Source organism: Artibeus jamaicensis, unplaced genomic scaffold (assembly GCF_021234435.1).
Source record: "Artibeus jamaicensis isolate MK-2021 breed Jamaican fruit bat unplaced genomic scaffold, CSHL_Jam_final scaffold_1283, whole genome shotgun sequence".
NCBI lineage: Eukaryota > Metazoa > Chordata > Mammalia > Chiroptera > Phyllostomidae > Artibeus > Artibeus jamaicensis.
The window spans coordinates 11624924-11644289 of NW_026522028.1; the positions used below are offsets into that span (position 1 = coordinate 11624924).

At 44.8% G+C, this 19366-nt stretch overlaps 1 protein-coding gene across 1 annotated transcript in view; it reads left to right on the forward strand.

Annotated features, from left to right (window-relative positions):
* The first annotated feature begins 5605 nt into the window (after positions 1-5605).
* Positions 5606-19366, forward strand: part of LOC119047516 (transcription factor SPT20 homolog) — a 71696-nt gene continuing 57935 nt past the window's right edge. The window contains exon 1 of the mRNA XM_053655772.1: positions 5606-7705. Coding sequence (XP_053511747.1) covers positions 5606-7705 — 2100 coding nt within the window. The remainder of the gene's footprint in view (positions 7706-19366) is intronic.

Below are 19366 nucleotides of genomic sequence, written 5' to 3' on the forward strand. Positions count from 1 at the left end.
CTTGTTTACAAACATTTACATTGACTTTGTTCATAATCACCTAAAACTGGAAATAAGTCAAGTATCTTTCAGCTGTTAAATGAACAAACAGATTCTGCTACAGCAATACAATGGAATACTATGCAGCTATGAAAAGGAAAACTAATTATATATGAAAGAACACAGATGAATCTTACATGTATGCATGTGATGGAATCTAGTTGCAAAAGCTATATGATTTACAATTCCATTTATATGACACTCTGGAAAAGGTCATTTATAGGCACAGAAAACAAATCAATGGTTGCCCAGGATTTCGGGGGGGGGGAATTGATGACAAATACGTATAATGGTATTTTGTGCATGAGGGAACAGTTCTATATCTTCTTTTAAAGATTTTATTTATTTTTAGACAAAGGGGAAGGGAAGAAAAAAGAAAGGGAGGGAAACACCAATTTACACAGACATCGATTGCCTGTCTTAACTGGGGACCTGGCCCCCAACACAGGCATGTGCCCTGACTGGAAATCAAACCAGTGACCTTCTAGCTTGCAGGATAACACCAAACCAAACTGAACCACACCAGTCACAGCAGCAGTTCTATGTGGCGATTCTGCAATTGACAACATTTTTCAAAACTCACAGAACTGTACACTGGAAAAGGTAAATTAGACTCTATGCATATTACAGTTAATTAAAAATTTCATGCTTGACCTCAACAAATATGGAGCAACACAGTTTACTATTGCAAAGGTTAATTATCTGGAAATTAATTCAATTCTCTTCTTCCTCCAGTGTAGTTTAGTCTGCCCATGAGTTTTTCTATGCATGTGCATCTATATCAAGCTGCTGTGGGGAAAGGCAGGAGCTGGAATCCTTCTAATCCACCGGCATGCTTGTTAACGTGCTTGGGAGGCTCCAAGGATGGTGCACAGAGTAATTTTTTAAGCCCTCATTTTGTGGCATTAGGGAGCTCAAGCAAAGGGAAAGCCTGAACCATGAAGAGAACTGCCAGGCAAGCTAATGCACACAGATACATGCACAGCCACATTCACGGGCTCATCCAGGGCACCTGTAGCCCAGGCGACCTTGGGCTCCTCCAGCGGGGAAGGAAGGAGTGGGTCCCAGCCTCCATTGTGGGCTGTGTTGGCTTTCATAGCTGACAAACAAAAGCACATGAAGTTGCCCGTGTCACTGGGATGAAGTACAGTTTCACTTCTGCATGAGCCCAGGTATGGTGCAAGGCCCATTTCTCTACATCATTAGGAAGGAATGGCCCACTTCTCCCACGTAGCTGTGGTCATAGGTGCAGCAGGTGCCCTGCCCATCTCCCCCTGCACTCGCTGCTCTATATGCACAGACAGTCTGACTGTGGGCACTGGTGACTCTCTGTGTGAGGGCATTCTCAGGCCAGGTCTGCACATGTGGCTCTCATATATGGCAACATAGAGTGACAGGGAATGATGGCCCCAGGACTGTCCTCAGCCTATGAGAGAGGAGTGAAGGAGTAAACATCTGAGCTCTGCTCCCTCTGGGCTAACACAACCCAAGGCCTGTCCTGGACTGTTTCCCAGAGGCCCCCAGCAGGAACCAGTTGTCTACAGCAGCCTTCTCCCCCTGAACATGCCTGTGACTGTCCTCACTCCCAGCCCTGACTCAGCTCCCATATCCCTCAGCAGGGCTGCTCCAGAGGACATCTCCAATGACTCACACTGACATCCTCTTGCTGGGGTGGGCCTCTGAGGAAGCCCAACCTCGGACACAGTCAGGGAAACAACTGGAGAGCTAGTCCCTCCCACGGCACGGTGGGCAGACACACCTGCCTACTAAGTGACACACACCTGGGACACCCGCTCAGAGCTACATCTGAGACACTCCTGCTTTGCAGGGCAGGGTGGTAGGGTGGCTCTCAGCCAGGGGGAGATCTGCCCCAGGGACATTTGGCAATATCAGGAGCCACTTTGGTGATCACAAGTGAGGATGAGTGCTCTTGGCATTTAGGGGGTGAGGCCGGGACGCTGCTGAACATCCTACAGCACACAGGACACCCTCCCACCAGCAAACGCCAGTGGTGCCATGTTCAGAAACCCCTGCACAGTGTAGCACCAGAGTCAGAAGCCCCAGCACTGGGTACTTTTTTCATCTCTAAAAAGACAATGAAATATTTACTTCCCAAGGTTTTTGAGTCTCAAGTTGAAGTAAATAGAATGTGGAGTCCACTATTCCTTCATTCTTTAGTGCCAACCCTGTGCCACATGATAACTGCTGTAGACTGCTCTGCCTGGTTTCTAGGAATTGTAACTCTACCCCCTGTGGCTAAGGATGAAGTGACTTCTGGAATGCAGGCCACAGGAGACAAAGCTTGTCTCTGGTAGCAAATGCTGCTTCAGTTTCTTCCCCGCCCCCAAAGCATGGTCAGAAGTCCATGGTGGGTATGACCCCTCAGAGAGGGGCAACCTAGGCCAGACACGATCACTTGGGAGGCCATCATGGAAGGACTTGGGGGGGGGGTTGCAACAAAAAGCAATGGACTCTTGCCCCCACCCCAGCTTTGACATAGCCTGAGTCCCCATGTTCTCTTGGAGAAGCACTTCCTGGCTCTAATCCCCTTAAGCCTGAATACCTGTTGGGGAGGGGTGCAGCACCTTGCCTTGCTAGAGCGTGTTCTGGGGAAAAATCGGGCATCACAAAGACTTCCTGATAAACCTGTGAAATCTGCTCTGCTAAGAGTGCTTCCATTCATATGTTAAGGGTTCCAGCAGGAAACCCTAAAACACTTCCTGACAGACTCTGACTCATACTAAGACCTCAGATTTCTTTGAAATGTTACCTACTGTTTTATCCTTGCTGCCCTGTATTCCTGTGTATTACAACCCAATAAAGGGCCCTGCAGGAGGGGGCTCAAGGCCTTTTTCCTCTGGGAAACAGGCCACCTCTCCTCCCCAAGCAGATCATGTCTCTGTCATGTTTACTGTCATCCGTGGCACACGGGGGGAGGGGGTGGCAAGGAAAGTCACCCCCACAGATAACCAAGCTGGTGACCAAGCAGACAGAGAAGAGACATCATCCCTGCCCTCAGAGAATCTAGAGACTGTGTGGGAAATCGTGCAAACACTCAATGCCTTTCCAGTGGGAGCCCAGATGTGATAAGGCATGGGGTAGGTGCGCTTTTGCGGGGGGAGCAGAGAGGAGGAGGCATGCTCCTTGGCAGTCAGGAAGGGCTGTGTGACGTAGAAGCTGGATATCAGCAGGTGATTGAGCAGAGAGGGGCCTCTCAGTAGAGGAAACAGCCTTTTGCAAAGGCACAGAGCCCTGCAAGTATTGGCCTATCTGCGGCATGGTGACCATGTTTGGAGCATAGACACATGAAACAGAGGAGAGAGAGAGCTATGAGGCTGGGCAGGAGGCAGGGACCAGGTGGGCAGGAACACTTGGAGGGCTGGGACAAGGGGTGGCAAGTGGGGCAGTGAAGGAACTGACCCTGGTGGGACCTGCCTGACCTAGACAGTGGGTGCCTCCTTCATACTGGTGCCCTAGGCCCCCCACGAGCCCCAGCCCAGGCCTGGCCTTCCTCCTGTGCCACGCATGCTCAGAAGCCAGAAAGGCTAGTCTGCAGGCCAGGAGCAGCCGACAGAAGTCGTGGACTTCTTTCACTTTTAGGATGATAACCTGACTCAACACAGGTCCCCTGTGCCACTTCTCATCCAACAAAATGCCTACTTCTGAGCAACAAGAAAGCAGAGCTTTGCCCTCCCAGTTAGCTTCTCCAGCTCACAGACTACTGTTACAGGCTGACCCTTTCTCAGACCCAACACTCAGCAAATTCCTGCAGACACAAGGCAAACAGGATCCTGGTGGGGGAGCCTGGTTGGCCTGCAAGTCTGGTCCAAAGCTAAGCTCACATGTTCAAGTGGGAAGAATAAGGCAGTGCTTTGAGTGAGAGTCAGAGCTCATGTCTACCTCATTAATTCAGGCTTTATTAAAGTCAAATATTTTGATTATTGGATAGCAAACTAGACTTAGCTATCCAGTCTTATGCTTCACCTAAATTGGGGCAGGTAGAAGGGAAGAAAGAGAGACAGGGAAAGATGCTGAAAAGAATTCAGAAACTAAACCGATTTGGTTCAGTGCCCCCTTGTGGGGACACTCCACAAGTACACTCCGCAAGTGTACATTTGCTCAAAGACAATTCATAGGCCAAGAGAAAACTGCTCTTGGTGTTTCCCAGACCAGGGTTGTCTTTAAGGAACTTTTAGTCAAGGAGATTTTAATCCTAGTGCAATAAACTGCATCTACTATGTGGATACTTATCATAATTGCTATCAGTTAAAAGAGTACATTTATGTTATATCAGTCTGTAATTCAGGAGTTTCACCAAATTGTCTTAACCTCTTCTCATTTGTGAGACTTCACTACAAACATCATTCTATCATTAGGTCTATATCTCAATGTCAAGAGATTCTCTTGAAAACCTGTCCAAAAAGGCTGGCAGGCTTCAAAGCAATAGAAGTTATGGAAATCAATGTCCCATAACGTATCTAAGACTCTGTCTCAGTCCAAATCCATCCTTAGGCCTGTAGCTATGGTCTGGACTTAGAGCATTCAATTAACTTTCTGCCATGGCCTGGAACAATACTTCTCAACCCCTTCAGATGCAAATCACCTTCTCACTAAATACTTTAATCCTGAGCTGTAATTCATAGGCAATATAATTTACCTACCACACACTGTTACCAATTACAAGATGCCCTTATGTAATACATAGGGAGATAGCAGGTCAGTACGGTATAAGAACGCCATGCTCCCCGCACATGTACGAGTCTCTGAAAACCAGTAGGCGGCAGATCGCTGGAAGAGTCAATGAAGAATTGCGATGCCCGCACCAAAGCCCCCACATATGCAAAAGCCACACGTGTGGACACTTTGGAGTGTGTTAAATTGGCGGGCACTGGGAGCAGCCCTGCCACTGGTGACAAGAAAGTCCAAGAACAGTGAACAATCCCTGATGGAGGGCTGGCAGAGAAAAGAGACGACCCCTTTCCGTGACTCTCCCAGCAATTGCATTCCGGAACAAATGAGTGTGTAGCAAAACCGTACCAGACCAGTGTGCACTTTCTCGTTGGTGGCTTCTGCTTTGGTGTGCATGCTTTTCGTGGTAAAGGCAAGGAAAGGACCCCTCCTGGTCCTGTTCTCCGGCAAAAGTGTGGGCACCAGACCAGGAAGTGTGGAGCGTGAGGTCCTCGGAAAGGGCCACGCGCCCCCTAGAGGTGGCAGCGGGAAACAATGGGATGAAGGCTGGCGCAAGCCGCCCATGCAGTAGAGTGCGCCAGAGCACACAGGTGGCTGGGAGAATCTGTCCAGCTCAGCCTGCCGTCCTCGAGGCATTGCGAGGCGGCGGCCTCTGCAGGGCTCGTGCATGTAAAGGCGACCCCCAAGTCGTAAGTATTTTATGCAGTACTTTCGGGGTGACGGGTTTCGCGGTGTCCATTTTGCAGTAAGGCTCGTGGCTCCATGGTGGAGACGTGGCTTTTGCAAAAGGATACATTGACATTAAAGGCAGTATTCACTCCGTGCATCAGCGCACTTACATTTTTTCCTTCTTTTAGTGCCGCCATTTTATGCCACCATGGAAAAAGCCTTAGAACGAGCTTTGGATCGTGCAGAGTGTGTCATTGAAAGTGTGCGGCAGAGTGTCCTTAAACGTAAACGGTCATGTGGTGGGAGGAAATCTCTCCATGACAAACTGTATGACCTCTATGTCGAAGAATGTGGAAAGGAGCCCGAGGTTACAGAGGAATTAATAAGCAATGTGAACTTGTTAGAAAAGCTTGTTCAGAGGGAGTCCTTGTCCTGTTTGGTGGTCAACCTGTACCCAGGAAAGGAGGGCTATTCGCTGATGCTCAAGGGACCAAATGAACCACATTCAGAGACCATTCGACTGCCTTATGAAGAAAGGGCATTTCTAGAATATTTAGATGCAGAGGAATTGCCTCCTGCATTGGTGGATCTCCTGGAAAAGTCCGAGCTGAACATTTTTCACAGTGGGTGTGTCATAGCAGAAGTTCGGGACTATAGGCAGGGCAGTAATGCGGTGCCCCCTGGTTACCAGAGCAGGCACGTCCTCCTCCGCCCAACGATGCAGACGTTGGCCTGCGATGTACAGTCCATAAGCAGTGATAACCAGGAATGGACCCAGGAAGACAAACTGTTACTTGAGAGCCAGCTGATCTTAGGTACAGCTGAACCCCTGTGTCTTGATCCTTCTGTATCAGTAGCCTGCACTGCAAACAGGCTGCTCTATAACAGGCAAAAGATGAACACTCCAGCGATGAGAAGGAACTTCAAGAAGTATTCCACAGCCTCCCTGAATGTGCAGCAGGAGCCATCTTGTAGTCTGGACCCTCACAACAAAAGGGAGGAAAGTCAAGCAGCTGAGGAAAATGACCTCAAAATTTCCAAGGCAGGAAAAGGTGTGGATATGTGGAACCAGAGACCCTGTGACTTGGCAGTCCCTTCTGAGGCAGATGTAGAGAAATATGCTACTGAGGAATGGTCTTTTGAATGTGATGACTCACCACTAACAGAATGGCCAGCCTATGGGGAAAATGAGGATATTTCTCTATTTGGATGTGAAGCTGGTGATCAGTCCCAGACAACAGAGCTGACCTTCATGAACTCTCTTAATGATCCATTTATCTCAGGAATAGAAAGTTCACCTAAAAAAGCCAGATGTGGGACACCAGTGTCTCACGGTCACTCCTTCAAAGATGACCATTGCTATAGTTTGATGCCTGAGTCTAACATTGACACTGGGGAAACAGACACTCTGTTCGAGGAACTGGAGCCACTGAGCTCTGAATGTGCCATCCATGTGACACAGGGCTCCAGCGGCTCAGGCCCTCTGAGCCAGCTTCCTCTGCAGAAAGAAGCAGCACAGCCTCTGGCCACGTCAGTCCAGTCTTCAGTACCTGGGGAGGGAGTGCAGTGCGTCCCTCCACCCATCAGCCTCCTCTCCAGCTCAGGAAAGAGTGCCTCAGGTAATAACAGTTTCACTCCCCAGCAGGCAAGCCGCATTCGCCTTCTTAAAATGCCATCTCCTATCCCTGCTTCAAAGCCACCGAGTCTTCTTCAGAAATCCTCTGTGGAAGTGAACCGTGTTAGCACACTTCCTACAGCCACCCTGTGTGCTGCCAGCTCAGCACAAACAATTCCTGCCAGCCAGGTCAAGGCCAAGTCTGCTGGCTCCAACACCATCGAAGTGGCAGACCCTGTTCCTGAAGCCCAGACTGTGGTGAGAAGTTTCAACCCTGGGAGGGCCTCTGTTGCTAGGGCCAGGGCTCCTGTACCAGGCAAGACCACCTGCCTGCCCTCAAGAGATCAGTCACCAAATACACACCCCGCTGTGCCACAGGCTCTTTCTCAGGGAGGTATTCAGCATCATTTAGGAGACTTTTCGAGATTTAGTCCTATAGGTGTTCTCTGGGGTCCAAAAGGTTTTGACATTTGGAAAACCCCGCCATCACAGGAGCTGTTTTGTCAGTTGTTGCCAGCACCACACCTTCGGCAGCGCCCCACTTCTCCTCAGCAGCCGGTGTTGCAGGGTTCAAGTGTACAGGGTTTGGCCAGTCAACAAACAGCCCTATCTGCTCACCTAACTCCCGTCATTAACCGCAACGGGGTCGGAAGCGTTCTACAGCCCCAGATCATGGTGCAGTCTCAGCCCGTGGTACAGTCTCAGCCCAACTCTGCCCAGACAGGGCCTGTGCAGAGCTGCCCACAACACATGGTGCAGCCCTCTGCTGCCTTCCAGCAGCAGCAGCAGCAGCAGCAGCAGCAGCAGCAGCAGCAGCAGCCGCAGCCCCAGCATATAAGGTTCAGAATCTTGCCCTCCCCAGTGGCAACAGCGGCCCAAATAGCTCAGCAGGGTGGGCGCCAGCAGAGAGCAGGCCAGGGCAAAGGCAAACAGAATGGAGGCCTACCCCGCACTCCCAAATCCTGAGTCTTGCACCGTGTCCTCTCTTTTGAAAAACACGAGGACATCGACCCAAAGCAATGGAGTTGTTGCTCCGTTCTGCGTTATTTTAGTGTGTCAGTACTTCAGTTGTTAGACGTGTAAACTTTATTCAGAAGCACAACCCCGTGATTTTACATAGAAACAAGAAGGTGTTTAATAACCTGAGATTGTTTGGCTTATGCCATGGTTTTGGTTGCTGTTGTTAACACAGTGATTTCTATTTTAGTGTTCTGCAGTGTATCAAATCCACACTAGGCTCAGTTGAAACTCCTGAAGCCTATTGTTTCCCTGAAACAATAAATCTGCAATACCGATAAAGTTAAAATTACATTAATTGAGCAAGATGAATGGTTTTGAAAAATGTTGCCGAGTTACATGAGCACATCACATAAAATGCACTATCTGAACCCCTTTCGAGTTGCCTGGTGTACACCAGGTCTCTAGAGCGGTTTTCATCTTGCAACAGAGAAGCTGCACTCAGTGAGCACCAGCTGCCCATCTTGCTCTTTCCCCAGAGCCTGGCAGGCAGCAGGCTCCTTTCTGCTCCTCTGAGTCAGACTGCTTTAGGCACTTGGTGTGTGTGCAGTGATGCAGTTGTGGTCGGTTTGCGGTTGGCCTCTTTCACTTAGCATGATACCCTGCAGGTCACCCATGCTAACATGTGACAAGAAGGTCCCAGCCTTTTTGATGGTTTTATACTACATGATGTGTGCTGCAGTGACCTGTGAAATATTGGAAACCTCTTTGAGAAGGAGGTAGTTTTGGTATTTGATTCTTTAGTTCAGTAGGCTTTAGGCAGTGTATGAGAATCAATTTTTACAAATTTGTTTGGACAAATGTTAAAACTAACAAACATGATGCTTTTCACACCTGCAGTGAGGACATGGGAGACCTCACAGTGTGCAGAACGGCTCCGGGCAGACCTGTGGGCCAGGGCCGTGGTCCCAGGTGGCAGACAAGGCCTGGAAGAGGCACTTCTGGGATGTCTTGTGTTCTCTGGTTATGAAACCATTTCTACTTTTAGAACTCTAGCGTATTTGTAGAAAAGTAAACAGCTAAATGTTTGGAAATGAGTTTTATTTGTCTGTCTTTCAAGTGTTTGCAGTCTCTTAGATTCTGAAGCAGAACCCCCACCCCTTTTCTTTGCCATCCTCTCCTTCCCTAGCCCCAGAAGCCTCCTGTTGGCCTTTGTCTGGATGGGCATCCCTATTCTAGACATTTCCTACAGGTGGAACCACACCGTATGTGGCCATTTCTGTCTGGCCTGTTTTCCTTGACACGATGGTTTTAAGGTTCATCCATGTTGTAACATGTATTAGTACTTGATTCCTTTTTATGTCTGAGTAATATCCCATTGTTCGAATGTGCCACATTTGTTTATTAATTCTCCAAGAGCGTGCATTTTAGTCGCTCCTACCTGTTAGTGTAATGTTGCTGTCAACTTTTCTGTACAGGTATTTGTTTTTGTGTCTCATATTTTGCTATGTTACAATTTCGAAGGGCACCCTGTTCGCATAAGGTTTGTTTTTCTGAGTACACATGTATGTTTCTATGCCTTTTTCCCTGACGAGAAAAAGAACTTTGGTCTGGCAGTTCCAAAAGAGATGAGTGAAGGGACAGGTGACTGGTGAGTCTTACTTGATGAAGTCAGCTGTCCTCATGTGCTACTGATCCCACTAAGGCAAGATTTGTGATGACTTCAAACAAACTGCTCACATATGCCCTCTGAGGAGCACTGAGTGTGTCTGAGCCCCGGACACCCACTTGGACCTCTTGGGAATGGTTCCCACACTTGCACGAAGTGAACCAGTGCAATGATCAATTGCGAAGAAGCGTTCACTCTCGGCCTTGGGAACCAACCAGAGACCTGAACTCAGATTCTCGCCAGATTTGATGTACTTCCCCCCTTTTACTGACCTTGTTCTATCTAGAGTGATGTGGTACTCCCTTCCCTGGCAAGCAAATAAAGTTAGCTTTGTTTCCAATAACCTATTGTGGCCTCTTTTTATATCTTTCGAAGGATCCCCACCAGAGTTGGTACTTGATGCAACTGTCATACTAATGAAGAGGAGAGAATATCTCCCTTGAAGTAAAATCCCAGAGAATGTACTGATTCAAACAGCTGTGTAGGGAGGACTCCCATATTTCTGGCAGTGTGTTTGGCCTGAGGCGGGATGAGGAGAATACAGATACCAAAGAAAAGTACCATTGCTTTTTAGAATATAGATCTTGTCAAAACTTATATAATTTTTTACTTCAGCAAATTAAGCTAGATTCCCACTGTAGTAAAGTCTCAATGGAATAATGAATGTTACACATATAAAGATGATTGCAGGACAGAGAGAATGGGAAATACCAGAAGGTTCAAGATTTTAGTGGCTATTACCATGCCAGAAATCTGAGGTCAGCCCTCAGACCAAGGTGATAATGGAAACAAGAATCCAGACAGAAAAGTATCTTGCCCACCCCATGAGGTCTACGTATGTGTATCTGCATAGAGAATTTGTACTTATTTATGAATGATAAGTTTAAAAAATCTAGTATTTACTTCAGATTGGTCTTGAGAAAATTTGGGGGAAAACACCCAATTCTCGTAGGAAATTTGTTTATGTCTTAAAAACAACAGAAACTTGGTAGGTTCCTTGCTGGACAGACTATCTCCAGGGTCCCATTCTCACATGTCCCTCCTTCCCATTTATTCCAATGTTTTCTTTGGTTTATTTCATGTGCTGCCCCCTGAAAACACCATGACCTTAAGAGAAAGCTGAGTTTATTCTTCCTGGTAAGGGACAGGAGAACCTTGGCAGAGGCTTAGTAGTGTTTCAGTGAGTTAAATCTTTATCTCCAGCACTTCAGGATTTTATCTGCAGGAAAAATATCCTTAGCTGCTTTCATTGCATTTTGAAAAATACCTAGGCTATAAAATACAGGATTTTTCCTTCTGTTCTCACTACATGCTACGCACCATTCTATGTCACATTTTAACTTGCTCAGCCCTCGCCTAGACCATGCAAGGAAAGTGCAATTATGGATGAGAAAACAAGGCATTAGGAGCTCAAGTAATTTGCCCAAGGTCACCCATTTATGAAGTATCAGAACTCAGATTTGGACCCAAACTGCCTGGGGCCAGAGACACTGTCTTTTCAACACTGCCCTTTTCACTGCTTCGGGGAGGGCAAGACACAGACCCATCCATAGTGGGCCCACCATATGGCTGGAGAGACCCTAAGACGCATGGTTGAAATGACAGATTACACTGTGTCACTTAGTCTGTTGCTGTTGGACATGACCTAATAACTGCCATCTCTGCTGTAATCTGGAACTACTTGAAAGAAAGAGATTCAGGAGTCAGACAGCTGGACATCGCTATATTCTCTTTATAGGTGATACTCATATATCCAAGGACATAATTTAGATCTGGAATGGACCAAGCAGGTTCTCCAATACTGCACCATCTTATTAGGGAGATTCTTCCACTCACTCACAGGCAGGGTGGGAGAACTGCAGACCCTTCCTGCTGGCTGGCCCTCTCACTGGGGAGAGTTAAGTGGGCCAACCAAGGCCAATTTTATTCTACCAAAGAGCTACTGACCCACTGGGGATTAGGCAATAGGCCCTTTGGTGTTTGGTGAAGCTTACAGATCTGTTCTTAGAATAATCTTTTCATGTGAATAAAATAAATTATATATGACATTACAAGGAAGACAGTTACACTAAAATACAACCCTGAAAGCATAAATAAATTTATTATAAGTCATATGTGCTTTTTGTTAGTGCATTAAATAATAAGATTTAGCGGCAGGACTAATAAGTATTATAATTTCAAAGTAGTGATGAATGTAAATGATGTTTTCAGATATTTGCAACCAGTGAAATATCATATGAAAATATCTGTGATTTCTGCCCTGACTGGTGTAGCTCAGTGGATTGAGTGCCACCCTGGGAACCAAAAGGTCACAGGTTCTATTCCCAATTGGGGCACATGCCTGGGTTGCAGGCCAGGTTTCCCACTTGGGGGGGTGTGAGAGGCAACCAGCTGATTTATCTCACATTTATATTTTTCTCCCTCTCTTTCTCCCTCCCTTCCCCTCTCATGAATAAATTTTAACTACTCTAATGGAAGCCCTTCCCCTGGAAATAGAAGTATGTGATAAGCATCATTTCCAATAGTATATTATATGAGCAAGACTATGGGTGATGATCAAGTTCGCTTAAATTGTATGTAAGGGGCCAGATTATAGAATGGTTATCACAGCAGGCTGGGAAGGAGTTACTTATGACGTGTGCATTATTTATTCAGTCCTTAAAAGGACCTTATTGGGGGGTGATTAGTGCTGTTAACTCCATTTTCAAGTGAGGAAACTGAGAGATTAATATAACTTGTCAAAGGTCACACACATCTGGCTCATGGAGGGGAAAGGATCTGAATCTAGATAGTCTGTTTCTACAACCCACAGTTTTAACCACTAAACTAAAGCTGCTTAATAAGTTTAGAGAGCTAGTCTAAGAATAACGAGGGTTAGGTCTGACTGCTGCCTTTAAAATTATTGCCATAGAAAAATACATATAAATAAATCCCTAGAAAAGAACTCTTTCATAGATTGGGACTTCCTTTATAGAGAGATTAGGGAGTATCAAACACCATGTAGTTGCCAGTTATCCACTGTATTAAAATAAGCAGAATTACCTACAGTAGTCTCATTCTGGCTTGCTGGACAAAGCAGAGTGTGGAGGGGGCTTCCACTGAACTTAGATTTTTTGACAGGAGGGCACATCACTTCTAATGGGCTTTGTCAAGAAACTGTGGAGAGTATAGCCTGCTTGCAAGCTAACAAATCGGTCTGCCTCAATTTCTTGGATGCTGGCAGAAGATACAAGAATACTGGGTCAGAGACAAATGACTTTATTACTCATAGCACAACAGGCAACATGAACTTCATGTTTGCATTGATTCCCTTCTGCCCCTAAGTCCCATAGGGGCAACACAGAGGTGGGCCCAAGTGAATGTGTGCAACAGGGCAGGAGCCCACGCTTAGGAAGGAAATTCCAATATCTTAAAGGGGGCTGCAAGTAAACTTGCCCAAGTTTTGCTCTAGAGGCAGATACTATCTTCATTACACTCATTAACAAACAATGTTTGTCTGGCTCCACAGGGCCACACTGTCTCTATCTCCTAAAGCTCTTCACTATACAAACTTCCTTAGGAAGTTAGTCCGAAATAAAAGCCGTGAATGCCTTTGTTCACAAGATATGCAGAAACAAGAGAAAACCATGGAGAACTGTCTCCCAACAGAACTCATCTGCTGGCAGCTGGAATTCCCAGGTGATTTCTTTAAACAGCTAGAGCCTAACTCCAGACTGCCTGGCACCCAAGCACTTTGTGTGCCCCTTCACTGCTAAGGTCGTTTTCTCATGCTCATCCTGTAAATGGAGAGCAATGAGGGTGCAGGTCCCTCTGCTGGAACAGAGCCCACCCTATGCATCCAGGAGAGGGAGGCGACACTGGCACTCCTCTCTAATGGATGTTGGGATTGGGAAGAAGCGGACACTACCTTCCCTTCCATTGCTACCCTGGCCTTGCAAGTTCTCCTTCCCTCCAATAAAGCTGATGACTAAATTCATTCCAAGCCCTTGTGCCCATGCGTGACAGGCGAGATCCACATGGTCTCATAGAAGATAAAGAAAATAAGAAAACATCTAAGAGTTCCCAGCAGACAGAAGGGGGAAGATCAAACAGAAACAGGACAGGCACCCAGCAAAACAGAATTAATAGAGGAGACAGATAACTTAAAAAATAAAGCTAGGATTTAAAGAGATTCAAATACAGCATCAGAGTGACCAACTGTTTTGTTTTGCCTTGAGCTGAGTTTCAGGGACTTGGGGCTTTCAGTGCTCAAAGCGGGACAGTTCTGGATAAACAGGGTAAGTTGGTCACCCTATACACGCATACCTCTTCCTGCACATATGAACTTTCTGTAACTAGATTTTATGGTTTCAAACATAAAATGCATTAGATGAACTAAAAGAGGCGACTATAGTTGCAGCCAGAGTTAGTAAGCTGAGTAAAGGGGAAGAAATATCTCAAAGCATAATATTTCAAAATTACAAAAATGTGGAACTCATTGGGAAAAAAAGATAAGAAACTTGGAGGATAAATCTAGTAGACTTAACAAGCAAAAACAGGACATCAAGAAGGAAAAAAAAAGGAACTGAGAGAGTAGTAGTAAGCAAGTGATAAGTAAAAATTTCCTTGAACAAAACAAAGACCCAAGTGTAGAGTTAAAAAAGTGCACTGAGTTCCCAGTAGGTTCCATGAGAATTGTAGTAGTTAATCTATACATTATACATTAAATTACTGTTCAACAGCCCTGGCTGGTGTGGCTCAGTGAATTGAGTGCCAGCCTGCAAACCATAGGGTTACCCGGTCGATTCATAGTCAGGGCACATGCCTGGGTTGTGGGCTAGGCCCTCACTGGGGGCCACGTGAGAGGCAATCACACATTGATGTTTCTCTCCCTCTCTTTCCCCCTCCCTTTCCCCCTATGTTCAACAATCATCAATTCCCTCCCCTTTGTCTAATATGAATTAGCAGGTTATACTTCCCTGTATCTTAACTTCTTTTTTTTACTTTTAGAGAGAGGGGAAGAGAGGGAGAAAGAGAGGGAGAGAAACATCAACATGTGGTTGCATCTTGCACGCCCCCTACAGGGGACCTGGACCACAACCCAGGCATGTGCCCTGACTGGGAATCTAACCGGCAACCCTTTACTTCACAGGCCTGCGCTCAATCCACTGAGCCACATCAGCCAGGGTGTGTGTCCTAACTTTAAGTTGACCAGGTGACTGTTGGTGGATATGATACAAGCAAAAGCTCGATTAACACCTGCATAGTGGGCTTGCATCCTGTACTTCTATTTTCTGGGGTGCCTGATCTTGAGTAGAATGAGAACTATATCAAGCAGCTCTGGACCCAACCTGAATCTCAGAGTCAAGTGTAGCCTAGATTTGTAGATGTGTGAGTAACCAATAAATGCTTATTGTTTAATGTCAGTGAGACTTTTGTGCTAGTGTGTTACATAGCATTATTGTGGCAATAGCTGATATACATACTTAGGTACAGTTTGATCAAATTCTAAATCTCAAGAATAAAAGATAAACCTTAAGTTTCCAATCAGAAAGAATAAATTATCTACAAATAAAACATAAGGTGAATATTGCATTTCTCTAGACAACACTAGAAGTCCTAGAAGCTGGAAGATGTGGAAATAACATCTGGAAACCAAAGGACTGCAACCCAAGAATCCCATACTCAGCTAGTATTTCATTCATCCATCAGGATAAAAAAAAAACCTTTTTAAGTATTATAGAATTGTATAACTGATACCTATGTAATTTCATTAACCAATGTCGCCCCAATAAATTCCATTTTTCAAACGTTCTAGTTTTTAAAGGATTTTTTAAAAATTAATAAGCATATGACCTAGCTGAGGAAAATACTCAAGAAATCATTCTCAGCAAACAACAAATGAATAAGAATGGAGGCCTCAAGTACTAAAGTTTAAATGAAATGGGTAATGATAGTATTTCTAAAAATAAGTAACATGGTTAATCTAAATCGATCATAAATGAACGTCTTGGAATATGTAATATGAGCACTGGATAAGGATTCTTAACATAAAAGAGGTTGCTGCAAAGGCAATTTTCATAATAATTTAGAATTAAACTATTTGAGAAAAACCTAGGTGTTGGATGGAGGTACAGTAGGGAAAGAGCATTTGAAATTTCTTGACTAGGGCAAGAAGAGGAAAGGAAAATTAAAATAGTCTACCAATCTGATCTTACTCGGATAGAGAGTGCAAAGAGAAATATACTGTTTTGATAATAGCTAAGAAGGCTTGTTTTCAAATAATGATAACAAAATAAACAATTAATTAATAATACGTGTGATTGAGGACACTGTGGGACAACAGAAGGCATGGTTTAAGAAGTAAGTGTCAAGCCCTTGGCTGGTGTGTCTCAGTGGGTTGAGCACTGACTATGAACGGGGGGGGGGGGTGCTGCGCGTTTGATTCCAGGTCAGGGCACATGCCTGGGTGGTGGGCCAGGTCCCCTCTTGAGGGAGCACGAGAGGCAAGCAGTGGATTTATCTCACATTGCTATTTCTCTCTGTTTCTTTCTCCCTCCCTTCTCCTCTTTCAAAAATAAAAAATAAATAAAATCTCTAAAAACAAGTGTCAAAAACCTGTATGTTTTGAGCAACAGACATCTAAATATAAAAAGAAGGAAGCCTAGGACTGAGTCCTGAAAAATGTCAGAGTTTATAGGCTGGGAACAAGATACACTGGAATGGGCAGCTGAGAAGGAGAGATCAAGGAAGTAGAGGAAGCAGGAAAGTGAATGATGGCAATTTCTGGAAATCTCACTTTCATCCCCTCAGGCAGGCTGAGGGAGGCTGCCCTTTCACACAGCCTTCCTTTCCCCCACATCTGCAATTCGTAACAGATTGTCATTGAAATGCATAGTGTAGAATTAGGTTCTTTTATCTTAATAGGAGTTTTGTAAGCTTGGAGCATTGTTAAGAAAGGAGCAGCTGGCCAATGTATGGGTGATGTAGAACACACCAGTATTTGGCGGAAAAAAAAAAAGAGGGTGTCCATTATTTCTCATTAAAAGATCCGTTTAACTTGCTGAGACTTAAAAAGGTTATCTAAGTTAAGACCACTTGGTGTTTCTGACCCACTAAAAATCCCTTTTCTCTTCTATTTCCTAATTGGGAATGTTTACTTACTGTCAAGTTTTAGCAATAATTGTATGGAATTTTCTAATATCTACAGGAAATAAAACTGTTTAACATTAGCAAATACATGTCAAACCCCATTTCCACACCCTAAGCTCGGCAGAGCTTTCCTTTTTCAGTCATGGTGATCTGTCGCACTTAGTAAATTTTCGAAACAACACTCACCGTGCATATTTACCACGGCTCTCCACACACACACATACACAAGGGCTCTATTTTTTTTTTTCTGGAAGAGGTAGTAAATTGTAAAAGAAAAACAAGACACTCCACAAAATACATTTACGATCAGGATGTCACTTACCTGGGATATGCTACCTCTTTCAAGTCTTGAAGGTATTGCAGGCAATTCACTGTTCAGGGAATTAGGGTGTGAGAATAAAACGCAGCTGACCAGACTGGAACAGGAGGAGAGAAGCGAAAGGTCTGCTGCTGTCCCAAACAAGTCTTGCCCTGCTGGGGGAGTTGAGGAGATGTTATCAAAGGTTATTGCAACCGGAAGATAAGTTAGTCCTGTAGACCTAAGGCACAGCATGGGGATCCTGGTCAACAATACTGTATTATAGACTTCAAAATTGCTTACAGACTAGATCTTAAGTGTTCTCAGCTCCCAGAAATGATAACTATGTGACATGATAGCAGTGTTAGCTAATACTACGGTGGCAAACATACTGCAATATATAAATGTATCAAATCGACACATATACCTTAAATTTACACTTTCTATGTCAATTTTATCTCAATTTTAAAAATAAATTTTGAAAAACTTCCACTGAGTAGAACACTTGAAAATGGCTAAAAGCATCCGTTTGGAATTTTCCTCTAAAAAATAGAACCAAAATGTATGGCCGTGCTATCCAAAGTGTGGCCCCTGACTGGCAGCATTTGGCAGGACTTGGGTGCCTATTAGAAAGGCAGAGTCTCAGGCCCCACCTCAGACCTACTGAATCAGAATCTGCCTTTTGCCAAGATCCCAAGTTTGCCAAATGCTGCTGCAGAAAATCTCTTGGTAACTAATAAACAGCAGAGTCCCAAGCTATTGACATTTAAATTTAAATTACTTAGAATTAAAATGTAAAATTCAGTCACACTAGCCACACTTCAGGGCTCAAGAGCCCCATGTGGCTCGTGGCCAGTCTACCCTAGACAGCACAGGTAGAACGTGTCCATCATTGCAGAAAGTTCTGTTGGACAGCACTGGTCTCGTTGGCTCTCAGTCTTGGCTACACATTGGAATCACTGGTCACGATTTTTTTAAACAGGAAAAAAAATCAAAGTTGAACACATGCACATGGGGGATTCACATAGGCATGAAAATTCCCAAGACAATGAGGCAAATAAGGCATTTTGGACAAAGGAGAAAAGGGAAAATGGGGTAGGTATCAGGTTTCAGAAGTGAAAATGGACAATTTACAGGTAGTTAAGGAGGAGAGGAGCGCTTGGCAGGAAAATCCTTGCTAGGTGACTCGGAAACAATGGGACGCAGTGGGGGGTGGGGGTGGGGATGTAGCTAACAGGCACCTGCCTGAAGCCCACTTTTTTTTCTCTCCTAAGTGCATTTTATTGTGCAAGATTTAGCAGTATTAAAGTATCAACAACATACTGATTCTCTTTGTTATTAATAAGTTAAATTTCAAGTGCTGTGGGGTTTTTCATTGTTGTTCAAGTACAGTTGTTTCCATTTTCACTCCACCATAACCCCTTGCCCCACCCACCCCACCTCCCACCCTGGAACTTACCCCCTTTGGCTTTCTCCATCCCCTTTGGCTTTGCCCATGGGTCCTTTATACCTGGTTCCTTGATGACCCTTCCCCTATTTTCTCCCATTATCCCTCTCCTCCTTCCTCTCTGGTTACCAAAGTCCTCTTATTTAGTTTCTTTTAAATGTTAATAGAGAATGCTTAGTTTAGGCCTCATCCTATAGACATTGTATCTTCATAGGAATTTGATGTAGCATTTTCTAGTAAGATGGCCATTAGGAAAACCAACATCGTGATCTTGATCAAACTTCTCACATCTTTCATGCTCAGATAATTGTATGAGATATTGTCATTTAAGTTTGCTAAAGTTCAGGCCATGGTGTCAGGTTCTACACAGGTAAGTTTGTGGATCTAATACCTTTTTCATTTTTCTTTTTATGAATTGAAACGTTTACATGAAAGCACTAAGAAAAAGATTTTACGCAGCCCCAGGCAGTTTGCTCAGTAGGTTGCAGCATCATTCTGTACACTGAAAGATTGCAGGTTCGATCCCTAGTCAGGGCTTGTGCGGGAGGCAAACTGTTGATGTTTCTCTCTCACATTGATATTATGCTCTCTCTCTCTCCCTCTCTCTCCTCCTCCTCTCTCTCTAAAGTAAATATATTCTCCGGTGAGGATTAAAATTCTTTTAAAAAATATTTTACACAACCAATATGCTATTTTTCTGACACAGTCATTTTTGTATAGGGTCTTTACCCCCTAGTCCTTGGATATTTGCATATTTTCACAGGTCAGCCCAGCCTGGCTGTTCACAACAATTCTAAAACTATATCTCTCTACATCAGCCCCTAACCTACAGAATATGCAAAAAAATATCTC